This window comes from Epinephelus fuscoguttatus, linkage group LG6, assembly GCF_011397635.1.
Source record: "Epinephelus fuscoguttatus linkage group LG6, E.fuscoguttatus.final_Chr_v1".
Lineage (NCBI taxonomy): Eukaryota > Metazoa > Chordata > Actinopteri > Perciformes > Serranidae > Epinephelus > Epinephelus fuscoguttatus.
Genome location: NC_064757.1, coordinates 28616140 through 28630915, shown reverse-complemented (window position 1 = coordinate 28630915; position 14776 = coordinate 28616140). Strand labels below are relative to the sequence as shown.

Sequence of the window (14776 nt, the reverse complement as noted above, 5' to 3'; positions counted from 1 at the left end):
CAAGCAGTACCATTCAGTTCAGTTCAGTGCACTTCTTTTTTTCTCCACTGTGAAAAGTTGGGGATGGTACCAATGGAACCGTTCCGTATCGTCCCCATTTTTGGTCCCCCCCTCTGTTGGGGTACCGAGGTAAAGGTGGAGCTGTGAACACTGCAGTTCATTGATTGGTCAGTAGCAGTTGGTCACTCTGTTCAGGGCTGAGTTGTGGCTGGTTTTGAGGCTCATGTAATCACTGTTCATACCGCGGAGAGTTTTCTTGACTTTAACTAGAAAATGAAAAGATGTTTTGCTGCCTCTCGCAGGAGCTGGAGTTGGAGAAAAAAAAACTTAATTCACTGGTCCAACTGCTGGCGACTTTTAAGGTGGAATGTTAAGTTGTAATGTTACTCAATGCATGAGCTAAAGACATGACTCAATCGACATACCTTAAATTTCACTTTAACAACTTTGACCATTACTAGTTTCTATAAAACATACACTTTTAGTAATCAGTGGATCTTCAGGTGTTCATATATATTAATTATGGCCGGATTATGTGAACTGCATATATTCTAATCCTCACTCTGAGAAAAAAAAGCATTGCAGAGCGTTGTTCCTGTGGGCTCCGGCAACACTAAACCCCTGAACTTGCCTTAGAAGGACTAAATGTTCAAATACGCTATTTTTAAATATCTTATCGAGAGAGACTCTCACTGCAGCCTGTTTAATTTTGCTCTGAACATGTCAGCGTGCAACCTTGTTCTGTGGACAACAAATGAGGTGCAGACTTCCATCTGTGGATCTGGACCTTCAAATGTGAAAATTGATATTCGATTGTGGAGAAAAAAAAACACCACCGCAGCTGTCCTCTTTGCGAGTGGGCGTTGGCATCAGACGCGCATTTCTCCACGCTGGTCAACAAGCGGTTCTGCTCCCAGCTGTTGTCTCCGTCACCCGGCTTGACACATTAGCTTGCAGCTCACACAGAAAATAGACCAGAGGCCGAAACAATCGCTGCAGGGCGCGAGCCAGTCACGGTCCGGCGCCTGAGGCTATTTGCAGCGCTTCCGCGGGCGGTGTGGCCTGACGGGTCAGAGAGGGGGGGCGAGCGAGAGGTCCGCGGCCGTTTATAACGTAATGTTATAGATACATTTTTTTATGTGTTTTTATGTGTAGGTATGTAAATGTTTTCAAAGACGTTTATGTTGCAATAAAAATACCTACAAGTAGTTATGTTTCCTTGTATTAATACATATACAAGTATATGTATGTTTCCTTGTATTAGTTTTTCTTACTTTTGGTTCCAAAGGTACCATAATTAAAGTGTTTGGTGGAAACGGGGCTATAGTGTGCCTGTAGTCAAAGATAAATCTACCTGTCTTCACAACCAGACACAAGGAAGCAAGTTGACGACATTAAGCAGGGGACTGCGTTGATTGGTGAACCATACAGGAAACTACAAAGATTGGTCAAAATTGCAGAAAAGTTCCAGGAATTGGTTAAATCTGCATTCATTTTTGCAATCAAAACATCCTTGGGCTGCTATAAAGCCAGAATAATGAAATGCAGGAGATGTAATCTGCCTCAGTTAATTGTTATCTATATTATATTATATATATTAGACCTATCTATACTATTTAGTGTCTCCATGAGCGTTCTGTACCCTTAATTTTACATACAAAGTACATAAAATAGATGATGAATGATGCATGTCATATGTATGGACATGTAATTATCACTAAACAAATGTCACTAAGCTTCTGCTTCCATCTATCACAATATAATCAGATCAGTGTTTGCGTGGGCTCTGCCATACATGTATTATTATCTTAATTATATTATAATCATAATTACATCATAATCACATTCTTTGTGTATTGCAACAAAGAGGAACACAAACAAACATCTAAAAGTTCCTCCACATAAAGATGGATTATTAAATAAGAGAGGCAATTAGACGCAGAGAAATTGAACCCAGTTACTCATAACGGTTCAATCTAATGGCGAGATTATGCTGAATTGCATTGTAAATAATGCATGGAATTTTTCACATTCCTTCCTATAATTCTGCTAAAAGAAAACACATCAATCAAGTGCATGGCTCATGAGGCAAGAAACCCAAGGATGGCGAAATGTAATTTGAATTGAGGATGACTAGGGCATAATAATAGCCACTTTTCCACAAATAGGATCACACAGCAGTTTATCAAAGCCATGGCTGAATAAAAATGTTAATGAGTGAATGAAAGGTTTCACTTTTTAATCAATCTTAATCAAACTATTTAAAGTAATTACCTCTGTAAAAAAAAAAAAAAAAAAAAAAAAAAAAAAAATCTAAAATATTATGTTGAGAAATCAGATGGCAAAACCTTCCAGCAATCCCTGACTGACTCTGTTTGGCTTTGTTTGTAGAAAGTTGGCAGCATAAAAGCTGTGGTTCCGTGCTGTTAAACTGAGAGTGTTTGTGTGGCTGACTGTGCACTTTCATAAAGGGCCCATTTCATGCACAGAAAAATCAAATGTTTTCTGGGGAAGCTGCCACCCCAGTTTTAATAAGCAGTTCACAATAAATAAATAAAAACACTGATGTTGTGTCTGTTGCTGCCTTACCACCAAATCAGGATCCTGCATGAGGCTCAGGATGACCTCGTAGAGTAAAGGTCGAAGGTCAGATTTGAACTTGACAGAGATCCACTGTCCTATTAGCCAGATGACTCGTCGGCGAATCAGCTTATATCTGGAGAGGAGAGAAGGAAGGGGAGAGGAGTTAGCTCTGGTTGCAGAGATATACTTATAACAAACTTCTTCTCCGAACTATTCATCCATGTCATAATTTAAATAAATGAACCAGCTGGCTCTCTAATCTTATCTTCACAATGTAGCTACAGCACTTTATGGATCCATTAACAACAACCGGGCCAGCTATTAAAATGATGAAATTTGCTATTGCTTATGGCTCATCCTGAAATTGCTTTTATCATTTGCTTACGTCTGGTTGAGACTGCAGTAGACTTTGTGCTCTGAGGGAGTGAGCTGTATCACTGTCCTTTAATTTCACATGTCCAACTTCAAGACTATGTCTACTTGAACCCACACTGGGTGTTCACATTTCCACGTGCATGTGTATGCCATATATTGGAGAGACCATGGTGAACTGACACATAAAACTGAGTCAAAACATGAGCAAAAGGACAAACCCAGAAAAAGAGACGAGGTGAAGAAAGTGTTAAGAATGAGTGTGTTGTGTGTGTGTGTGTGTGTGTGTGTGTGTGTGTATTTGTTTGTATAAATCCATGCCAGCAAAGCCTAAGAGACATGGTGACCACTGACAGAAAAACTAAATAATGGAAATAGCCGAGTTCAAAAACTAGAATGATCAAAAATCCACTGGGGTTGAGTCGAGTGTGATATGAATTAAAATGCCCTGCACTGCTTGTTGGAAGCTAATGGTTTTTCAACAGTTGTATCAGGCAGACAAGAAGTGTCCCTCTGCATCTGCCCTTGTTCGTATCCGTGGGCCAGCTTGACAGAAATGAGCGGATGGAGGGATGAAGGAACTGAAAGATGGGAGGATGAAGGAGAGGGGGGATCGGGGGATGACACTCTTGTTGGCGTCTTGTCAAATATCCACAGGGAGCTAGAGACCACAGTCTGGGCCACCAGCCAGAAGATACTAAACAACAGCATGACTCAGGACTTGAAGATGGAAAACAACACTGTGTGCGTGTGTCTGTGTGTGTATGGGTGTGCAAGGAAAGAGAAAAAGAGTTTGCTTGTATAATTAAGCACACAAGCTTGTTTGTATTTTGTTCATATAATTGGTGTAATTGACTTCCAAATAAATTTCAAATGAATGTTTGCCAAAGCATTTAGAAAACTAAAACGTAGCCCGAGATTACCATCACTAATAAGGCTGGATATTGTTGAGAAAATAAGATACCAATGCCAAAACCAGTACCCTTAAAGTGATTCTGATACCAATAGAGTACTTCATTTGATACCTTTTTTCCCTTGCTTATTCGATACCCATCATGTGAATGAAAGATGCAGTTGTGTAAATGCCACCAGACACCAAAGGCATGTGGTACAGTCATACTTTTCAACATTTTGGTGGCATCTCTGCGCTTCACTTCACCACACCAAAGATTTTACGGGTTGTACCTGCTGCAGTCGTGGGCCGAGCACACACCCGAGCGCGATTGCCGTGTTCACACCTGCCCAAAGAAACCGCACTTAGGGGGCAAACAAACTTGAGTTCGATTGAACCAAACCAAACCAAACAGGGCAGGTGTGAAAGCACCCTTAAAATACCAAATACTTACACTCAGCCCTATTCACTAACAACATTACACAAAATGCCATTTGGACTTGACTTCTCATCATCTTAAAAGCACGAGATGGTGCTTAGTCACTCCTGGGTTAAACTGCTCACAAGCAGTGGAGGGTGCAAGAGGAATAAACCGTTATCCAATTACTTCTAAAGGAAAACAAAGGCAGCCAGAACTATCTGATTTTCTACAAGCTTTTATGGAGGCAGCAACATATGGGATGGTTCCAACATGATAAACCGGGCAGCCGGGCACGGCAGTGCCAGTGGACAATGGCCATGGGCACATTCCCAGAGCTCTCTCTGTGTTCAGATTCCAAACAACAGCTTGGCAACTAGCAAAACTGACACTCAGATAACAAGTCAGTGACAACAGGAATAAATAATCACATTACAAATGATTATGTGTGGTCAAACTAACACTCCAACAGAATAAATCTACAAAATGCTTCCTCTTTTTGGTGTATCTTTGGATGGATGGATGGATGGATGGATGGATGCTTTATTGTCCCCGAAGGGAAACTTGTCTTGGACTCCATGAGCTGAGACAAGCTGCCGTCATAGTTAAGATTACAGAAAGGAGAAGACAAGTAAAGTTGGACATTTGCACAACAAAATAACTGCAGAGTTGCACATAAGGCAATTAACTTTTAGCAAATATGTTTGCGAGTTCAGAATAGCACAAAATAAATCCTAGCGATCATCAGCATTATTTCTGACATCATAATCCATATGCCAATTATTATTCATTCAACGCATCAGTTGAAATGACTAAAAGATTAGTTTCCCCAACTCTGCATGCCATATAAGAGAGTGGTATGCGTGTGCATGTCTGTGACTAACGAATACAAAATATCTTTTTCAGCTGCTGAGGGTACAGCTGGTAGAGTTTATTATTAGTGTGCAGGCAAAGTGGAAGAAAAGGATGGACAGGCAGGTTGACAGGGGTATTTGTCCGTCAGTCAAAGGTTAGGCATGACTCATTCACGCTAAACCTGTTTCTTCCTCCAGAACTTCGCACAGCTGTCAGCAACCCTGTTCCCTCAATTCTGGCAAACACATGGGAAATCCATGTGGACAAAATAGAAACTGAATGAAAAGCAAAATGCCAGTTTCATATTATGCTTAAACAAATGGACACACTGCCCTAAAATGCCTTAATAGAAGAAAATGAACAATGTTTGTAGAGAACAAGTCTAGGGCCATTGTGTGATGCTTAGTGTATTCCATTTGTGTGTTTGCATGCATTAAAATGTAAATGGGAATCTGGATGAGATAAGTTTAGGTACACAGGTCTCAGACTGAGGATATGAAGAGTCTCTCACACAGTCTATATCCATGAGTAAATATTATTACCAGTACATAAGTCATACTACTTTATGTATAAAAGCAACAAAAAATTGTTTAGAATAGGATTTATTCATCAGATCAAGGGTAGTGCAGACCTTGTGTAAACCTACTGCTTAATTGACCACATAGGTATATCTATGTTGTTTCTACAACACTTCTGCACAGCCTTTTAGCTGCAGCACTGTGAGCAAGTGTCAGTATCCTCACTGGGACTTGAAATCTATTCGCTTAATGGTGTCAACACCAGGTGAAAGACCTGGTGAGTCACAATGGGAGCAGATACAAGAGAAACTGAGGTAAACAGAAATGCGCCGAAACAAGTATAGACCTTTTCATTGCTATTATGCTGCTGGGGCAACAGCTTTGTTCCCCGTTAACTTCCTGCCAGCTACTGCATTAACAAACCTTCAAAGAGGAAATACAAAGACATCCATTCAGGAAGTTTATGTTGTCAAGTCTGACCAGGTCCATAAATGTAGCACCCCATTTAAACCTGGTTTCAAAACGTCCGTGTTCACACCTGTGACCTGCCTATCATGCGCCTCGGTTGAGCACTTGTGTTCAGATTTCATTACTGCCTCTATGGCTTACACTAGAAGGTCAAAGGAGCCACACACACAGTTATTAGGTTCACACTGGCTAAGGCTATTAAATGAAGGCTCAGACACGGTCTTTAATCCCATTAGAGCTATGGGGTAAGACACATGCCCAATGTAACTGGAGCTGAGATGTTGGAGGGTTTCTGTAGACAGCGCTACAAATGAAGGATGGTGTCCACTCAGGTGCCCTTTCCTATAGCTTCCTTGCATGTGCTGGGCCTGAAAGAACTCTCTGGGTATGCTCGAAAGAACTGTGGCTGATAAACAATGGAACGTTGAAGAAGAAAGCATCTGTTATGCTCTTTTATTGAGGACCTGTTCAATAGTTGCAGAAGTGTTACTCTAACCCATCTCTTTATTTTTCAAATACGATATATTCTGACCCAAAGCTGACTGTGTACGCCTTAAACAAATCAATCATCCCCATGTTCTATGATCCTTTTGGCAAGTGCTGATCAGACTTTATATAGTGCACCCCAACGATGTGATGCTTTGACTTCACCTCTTTGTGACCTTGTACCTCGTCAGTCACGTTTGCAGTTGTCAGTACAGGTGGAGATGTCTTCTTCCATAAGCCAAGACAATAGAAGTCACTTGACACTTTGTCCAACTCTTTGAAAAACGGGCAAGTTATAGAGCATTGATGCGCTGTCATCAAAGCATCAACTGCATCCTGCATTCATGACACATTTTCCTGTTACATCCTTGTCATGAACACATTTTGCACTACAAAACATATGTGGTCAAAGGCACCACAGATCACCTCAGCAAGTTGTTTAAGTAATTGGATCAAAATGTGTTTTGGTGGTTGTTTACACTTGTATGTCTACTTGTGATCAATCCCCCAAGGCGCAAACAACAAGTGTAAACAGGGTCTAAGAGGGAAGCCCCAACAATGTAGACATCAACCATTCAACAGTAATGATCTGAAAAATTAACTGAGTCAGGACCCTAGCTGTGTGAAATGTCTGAGTCATTCAGCTATCCAGCCTGGACATACAGGAGCAATAAAAGCCCAGCTCTGTGCTTCTTTCTGCTCACATTTTACCTGTGTGAACTCAATTATGTTTCGAGTATAAAGCCAAGAAAAATCCATCCACAGCGGCAAATATTAGCAATGAGAGGAAATTAAGTTTAAGATATCCAAAGCACAGCCATTTAAGAGCATCTATTGGCCACCCAGGAGAGGGACTGACTTTTTTAACAAAACTGCACACAAAAGGTCAAGCCACAAAAGGCAATGTAAAAATGCCAAAGTGTTTGACAGCCTTTTACTGTATTCTGGCAAAGTCTGACGGTAGAATGATGGAACACACTCTGCAGTTGACACAAAAAGCTCCTTGTGGCTATTCTGGGATGTTTGATATTTAGGGTGTGTGTGTGTGTGGCTATGTCCAAGTAGGAGTGTTTTGCATGTGTGTATGTGCGTAAATGTGCTCAAAAATGACTCGCTGTCATCTCTCTACTCTCGGACATGATGACTCATCACAGGTATGACAACTGTAGTGGTTGAGGTGCAGAAGGGAGAAGAAAAAAAAAACAGCGAGCCTGCGTGTCAATAAGTGTGCGAGTATGACTGTGCATACAGTATGTGTTTGAGTAGACAGTATGCCAAAAAGTGACAACCAACTTTTTTTTTAGGGAGCTTACTGGCGGCCTGAGGCTCAGCTTCAGGTGTAAGTCACACACAATAGTTCTGCTATTGACAGATATGATTATTAATATTTATTGCTGTTTGGTATGGAGTGATGCAGACAGACTTATACAGGGCTCAAATTTAAAATCAGTGAAACCTACAAGAGGCAAAATGACACTGTCAGAGCCTACAAGGAAAAGATTACCAAACCTGCAAGCAAATGAGTAAACACATGCACAGCTGCAGCTTTTACATGTACAGTACGGGATAATACCCCACAAGTTGTACGTTTCCTGACTGTAACGGATGACACGGAGGCTAAGAACTGCCTGACGTGACGCAGAGGTGATGTGCCTGTTTTTCAGTTACTTATACCGTATAAGTAATTCTGATCTCGGCTTTTAAATCATGTAAAATAGTTCCCTGAGCCAAAGAATTTCTGTCGTGTGCACTGCCAGGCAACACCTAGCTAAACAGTGAGGCGTTCACACAGTTGGGTTGAGTTTTGAAATCCTGACAAGTTTTGAAATCAGGAGAGTAAGAGAAATTTAATGACTGCACTCAAATCCTCAACACACCCAACCTAAAATAATACAGAATATCGCTGCACCCTGCTATATCATATTAGTAAAACTGTCTGTTCTATGGAGATAACTCCCACTCGCACACAGACATGGCTGCCTCTCTCTCCTATTTACACACACTGACACACACTCACATACCTTAACTAGTTAGCTCTGTAAACTCTGTCCTTCTCACACTCTTACCTGGATCCTCTCCTAATCTCTATATTATCTTTGCAGTTTTGGTGGCTTCATGGTGGGTCATAAGCTCTGGGTAGTGACCTGAAGGATGAGATCACGGATACAAGCGGCCGAAATGAGTTTCCTCCGTGCTCTGCTTTAGAGATAGTGTGAGGAGCTCGGACATCCGGAGATAGCTCAGAGTAGAGCCGCTGCTCCTTCACGTCAAAAAGGGTCAGTTGAGGTGGTTGGGGCATCTGATCAGGATGCCTCCTGAGTGCCTACTGTAGGTGGTGTTTCGGCATGTCTAACTGGTGGGAGGCCCCAGGCCAGACCCAGAACACGCTGGAGGTATTATATATCTAGTCTGGTCTGGGAACGCCTTGGGGTCCCCCAGGAGAAGCTGGAAAGCGTTGCTGGGGAGAGGGACGTCTGGGTGCTTTGCTTGGGCTGCTGCCCCCGCGACCCGGCCCCAGATAAGCAGATGAAAATGGATGGAATGGAGTTTTGGTGGCGTTCTGAATTCTTAATTTTTGGTGGCCATGGTGTAAAAAGTAAGTTACTTTTCACAGTCAATTAATTTGTCGATTATGTTTTCGATTAATCAATTACTTGTTTGCTCTATTCAATGTCAGATAATGCTGAAAAATATCAATCAGTGTTTCCTAAAGCTGAAGATAACATCCTCAAATGTCAAGATATTTTGTTTACTGTCACTGAGGAATAAAGTAACCACAAAATATTCAAATTTAAGAAGCTGAAATGAGAGATTCTTTTTTTTTCTTTGAAAAGTTACTTCAACCAATAAATTGATTATCAAACTAGTTGCCAATTAATTTAATAGTTAACAAATAAGTGATTAATCGATGCAGCTCTATTTCAGAGATGAGCAAGAATGCGTTGATGTTGCTAAGAACTTAATACCTTAACTAAACAGCATCGTCAAACACCATGTGAATCAGTCAAGTATGCCGTCTCTGCTCTTGAGGACAGGAGAAAGGACACCTGAACATCAACCAGTCTGTCAACACTGAAGCTCCACAGACAGCTGATGTCACGTAGTGCACCTGGCTCCCCATCTGGAGGAACATAAGTCCCTGTCATTGTCTCACGGGTTTTCTAAAATGGAGGTCTGCATGGGGCACGACGGCCTACAGGTTCAACAAGACCTTCGGCAGATGATGCTTCTCTTTCATTTTCTTTCTTTTTCGCCCCAGTGCTGCAGGCAGGCATGAACAGTCACGTTGTGATGCATGTCTGCAGTGCAGGCTGTACAGTCATTTGTTTGCATGCCGTAACATTTCACACATGGCCGAATATGCAACACTTTTGTGACATTTTTTAAATCATGAAACATAAATCATAACTGATATCTGATATCTAAGTCTAGAACTTTATTATAATGTGTAAAGAATCTGTCAGTTAGAACCAACTTCACTACAGCTCCAGGCCGAGAGAATAAAAAAAAAAAAAATAAATAAATAAATAAATAAATTTGACACCCTTGGTCTGATTGTTAATGGAGTTAGGTAAGCACTTGAAACAAAACAATATCACAAAATGTCCCAGGAATTGATTCAGTACCAGAATCTAAATGATATCCTACCTACCGTGGTGACTGACACAGACACACTGCAGGCTGAGAGGCTAGCAGGCAGCAGAAAATCCTGCAGATGTGCTCACAGGTGGGTGCAGACCCCTTTAGTCCGCACCCCAGAGACTGTTTGGACAACATTCATTTCGGTGGGCTAATGACACTCGTTTCTCCAGAGACAGGCTTTACTTGTCACTTTCTTTAGGTACATCTTCTGCTTCGCACACTGTTGCTAATATTTAGGATTGTTCTCAAGCTGTATAAAACACTCCAACAGCCAATGCCCAGAGGTCCAAGGAAGGCAGGCACTGCAGTGTGATCTGGGAATACACTGGTAACAGCAACAAATGTGCACCAGGCAACTGTGTCGGCCAGGAAATCTGCTTTGAATGTGGCTTCTGGCAGATGCCAATATAATTATTGTCCTTCTGCTTCTCATGAGATATTGCCAAGTTGGGGAAATATTTCAGCCACGTCGCTTCTCTGTTTTAGCTGGCCGTGCTATTTCTAGCCGCGACACAATATCAGATAAGGGCAGCCTGGCAGTACTTGAGGACCTAGATGAAATGCATAGGTTTGAAGTAGAGCCGACAGGGGTTGAATGAAGACATATACCCCTGGATAATCACCGTTCAGTCTCTGTCTGGTTCTCTGTCCACAGATCCATATTTATTTTGTACGTGGAAAGAATATAAATATTAGAGGAATTCTATTCCCAACATCCCTAATTTACATTATTATAGCGGGAGTTGTGTGCGAGTGTGAACACACAGTATATGCTAACCTGTTGGCAGTGGAGAACAGCGATAATGCAAGAGAATAGCTCCAGCGAAATGCTCACATTTCCCAAGACACAACACAAACAAACAAACAAACCTGTTGGCTCAACCTGCCCAACATGGGCTTCAACCAAGCACGCTCCTGCATCTGGACAAAACCCAACACAGTTCAGCCATCACACAGAGGATATATACATACATTGATTAGAAACATTAAAATATGTCCAGAGGGTGGACTGAAAAACAACAAAACTAACAATCACTAATAAAGACTTTCAATCTTTTCTGGTGATTGCTTGGGTTTACACTCAGTGACAAGAAATATAAACCGGCTAAAAAACCAAATCTGGATTTGAATCGTAGACAGCATAACTAATGAGGCTTGTGGCTGGATATTTGATGAATGAAATGTTGCTCCGCCAGTGACTCCATCTCTTAGACAGAGCCTTGGTAAGACACCACTCACAGGCAACAGAAGACCCCAGCTTTGGGGGGAAAAAAAAAAAAAAACATTTGCAAGCTTTCTCACCTTAGATATGATTTTGAGATACGCACTTACCAATTTTGAATGTAATAGTGTAAAAAAAGTAGTAATGTAACAAATTAGTGTTGGCAGGGAGTAATAAATTAAGTAATATTAGTTTTAAAAAGAGTAACAAGTGATGAGTAATACATTACTATTTAAAGTAACAAGCCCAACACCGTCCGTCTACGTAGATGGAGTTTATTTGGATACAGCAAATCAAATTATGCATAAAGTTGTAACGTCAGATGTCAGTGTTCTTTCATACGAAGAGCAGACAGTCACACTGAGCCAGACAGAAGCCTGCTACACAACCTAAGAGCCACAGCCTATGCACAACAACACACATTAGCTTTCCTGCTAATGTCTCCTCCTTATATAAATTACAAACATGAACACACTTCTTGTTCTTGTCCTGTGCCTTTTTTTTTTTTTTTTGCAGCAAAGGGCCACAGGTCAGAATTAACCAAGGCCACTGCGGTAAAGACTCAGCCTTTCATACGTGGGGCACACAATCTACCAGTCCAGACCTTTGCTTGTCACCAAACAAACATGGACCAGGGAAAAATGCACTGCTAACATCTGTTTGAAGATTAGATAGCTGATAAGCTGCTCAGCTGCTGCACATCAAACAGCATGCACACATTTACAAATGCCTTTTTGGTCTGGTTGGGTGCTGGGTGGTGCTGACTCTTCAACACCACTAACAACATGCTGTCTGCCCATGATGTGAAAGCTACAGAGCAAGTTTCTACCTTGACTCTCGTTCCCTACGGTGTAACATCGGCACTCTGGCAGCCTGCCTTCAGCTGTCAATCATACAGACACATACACACCCATTCAGCCAGCTGAGATGAAAAGTAGCATTTCTGATATTCTCCCAAAGACCATTTTCTTCCTTTTAATAATAAAAACTATTCACCGTAACTTTAAAAAAAATCACGTCGACATTATTTTTGACAACAGAGAGGGATGACTACATATGATTTCATTTGGACATTAAAATGTTGAACTTGAACAAAACAGAGATAAGTCCGCGGGCACAGACCATTCCAAGTAATCACAAGTCTACAATGTAACACTTAATGGCCTGTTCCCCATAAATCCCTGATAGCAATCCACCTGAACACCTTTGAAATGAACTTGAAAGCAGCATCAGTAAAAAAAGGAACATCCACCTATAAACCTTAAGCAGTCTTGCAAAGCCCTCATGTCTGCATGGTCAGCTTTGATACCAAGGCACTACGGGTCCCTTGTTGAGTCACTGCCACAAAGTGTGACAGCTCTTTCAATCATGGGCCGCCGTGGCATGGAACAAGGATTTGTAACTTTCTGGTCGCTGAGTGAATTTACTATATACATAATGTGTAGTTCACCTTCCCAGCATATCAAATAAAAGTCCTGTGCACACTTTACATTTCAAAGCATATGGACTGCAGCATACGGAGCACTGCTGCTTTTCTTTAAAAAAAAAAAAAAAAAGTGATTTTAGATCGAATATGTGTGGTATTTGAGAGGAAGAAGGGCGGAAGAAAATTTGGGCTGGATTGGGGTCACTGGTTAATTAAAGCCCCTACAAGGAACTTTCATTTTGAGTTGATTTTGGCGACCCTGTGGACAAAAGCGGTAGTGTTTTGCCGGAATGAAGCCTACATTTCCCATGAGCTCTAGCACGTATTGTCGTAAAGATGCTTACCTGGCTCGCGCAGGTGTTTGTTTTGGGGATGAATGAAACAACAAGACGGGAAAACTTTGCTCCCGCTCCTATCGAGGATCCCAGCTCACCTCTGCTGCACCCCAGCTCCACCTCTCAGGTGTAAGCGCCATCGCCGCCGGGGTAAGCGCAGCGGTCAGCTGGTAAGGATGAAAGCCTGTTTGGTGAGCACTTCCATGGCTTCTTGGACTGAGTATGAAGCGGTGCCTCGCCTCTTTATTTCTCGGCACTCGCTGGACCCTGTCGGCGCCTGGCTGGTACCTGTCGTCGGCTCGGATGAGGTGTTCCAGCCCCGCGGCCTCTGCTCTCCTCGTCTCCGCTGGCGCAGGGTAAATCTGCGCAACCTGCAGCCTCTGTGTGTGGCTCCCCGGACAGCTAACGCCGTGGACCCGCTGGCTCCTGCCAGGATTGGGCTGGTAAATGCTAGATTGCTAGCCAACAAAACGTTTATCCTGAAGGATTTCCTGACTTCCTGAGGATTGGGTTTTCTCTGTGTGACTGAGACGTGGCTGAGTGTTGGTGAGTCCAGTGCTTTCACAGAACTTTTACCCGATGATTGCTGCTATTTTAACTCCCCGCGGACGTCGGGTCGAGGAGGAGGAATAGCGACTATTTATAAGAGTCACTATAAATGTAAGCAGCTAGGTAAGATGACGTGTGCCGTCTGAGTGCTGTAAATCGTTTCGTCCTGGAAGTGACCTGGGGCGGACCCGGAGACAGTTTCCTAAAGGTATGGATATACACTATATAGAAATAGCTTATCTTCACACCGATGGTCTCATTTGCTGTTGTAGGTCATGCACAGACATCAGCAGAAACAAGAGACTTTTGCATATCCAGTTAAAAGTTCCTTGTAGCGGCTTTAAGTGACTTGGTCATGTCGCATTTTACCAGAATAAGAAATGTTTTATAACCGAGAAGGATTGCAAATGCAAGGAATTTAACTTAATGATTTGGCGCATAACAAAAAGCACAGTGCAAAGTTACGAAGATGTGACATAAAAACAAAAAATACAATATGCAAATATATAATACTACATACAAACATACAGGGTTTTTTTTTAATTTACATACAGGGACTTGAGTTGTGCACGATCAGTAACACTAAGAGCCCTAATAATGATCTCCTATAATTTCTTCTCTGTATAATTGTTTTCCTTTTCCAGACACTGATTTAAAGAAGTATAAATTCTTTACATGACAGCTTCATACATTTGATCAGCGGGGGGTTTTCTTTGTCAAACGTCAAGGAAGTATATTCTTGAGACTAATGCACTCCACTGGGAGTTGAGAACGAGTTATTGAATTGTGACAGGATGTAAAACATAATGAGATACTGACAGCGTGAAAGCAGGCGCACTTACAGGGCAAACGCACTGAAAGCGATAATTAACACACCTCAATTGATGCTCCTATGGTGCGCTGCGGGCACTAGACTTGAAATGCCAGCGCCACACAACCAGCAGTAATTTTGGAAAAGGTCACTAGTTAAGCAAAAAAGTTTTTGTTTTTAACACATACCCCCGGTCATT

The 14776-nt window shown here is 41.9% G+C and overlaps 1 protein-coding gene across 1 annotated transcript in view; it reads right to left on the bottom strand.

Annotated features, from left to right (window-relative positions):
- ipo11 (importin 11) overlaps positions 1 to 14776 on the bottom strand; it is a 187434-nt gene that overhangs the window by 104206 nt on the left and 68452 nt on the right. Inside the window, exon 16 of the mRNA XM_049578323.1 lies at positions 2590 to 2716. Coding sequence (XP_049434280.1) covers positions 2590 to 2716 — 127 coding nt within the window. The remainder of the gene's footprint in view (positions 1 to 2589; positions 2717 to 14776) is intronic.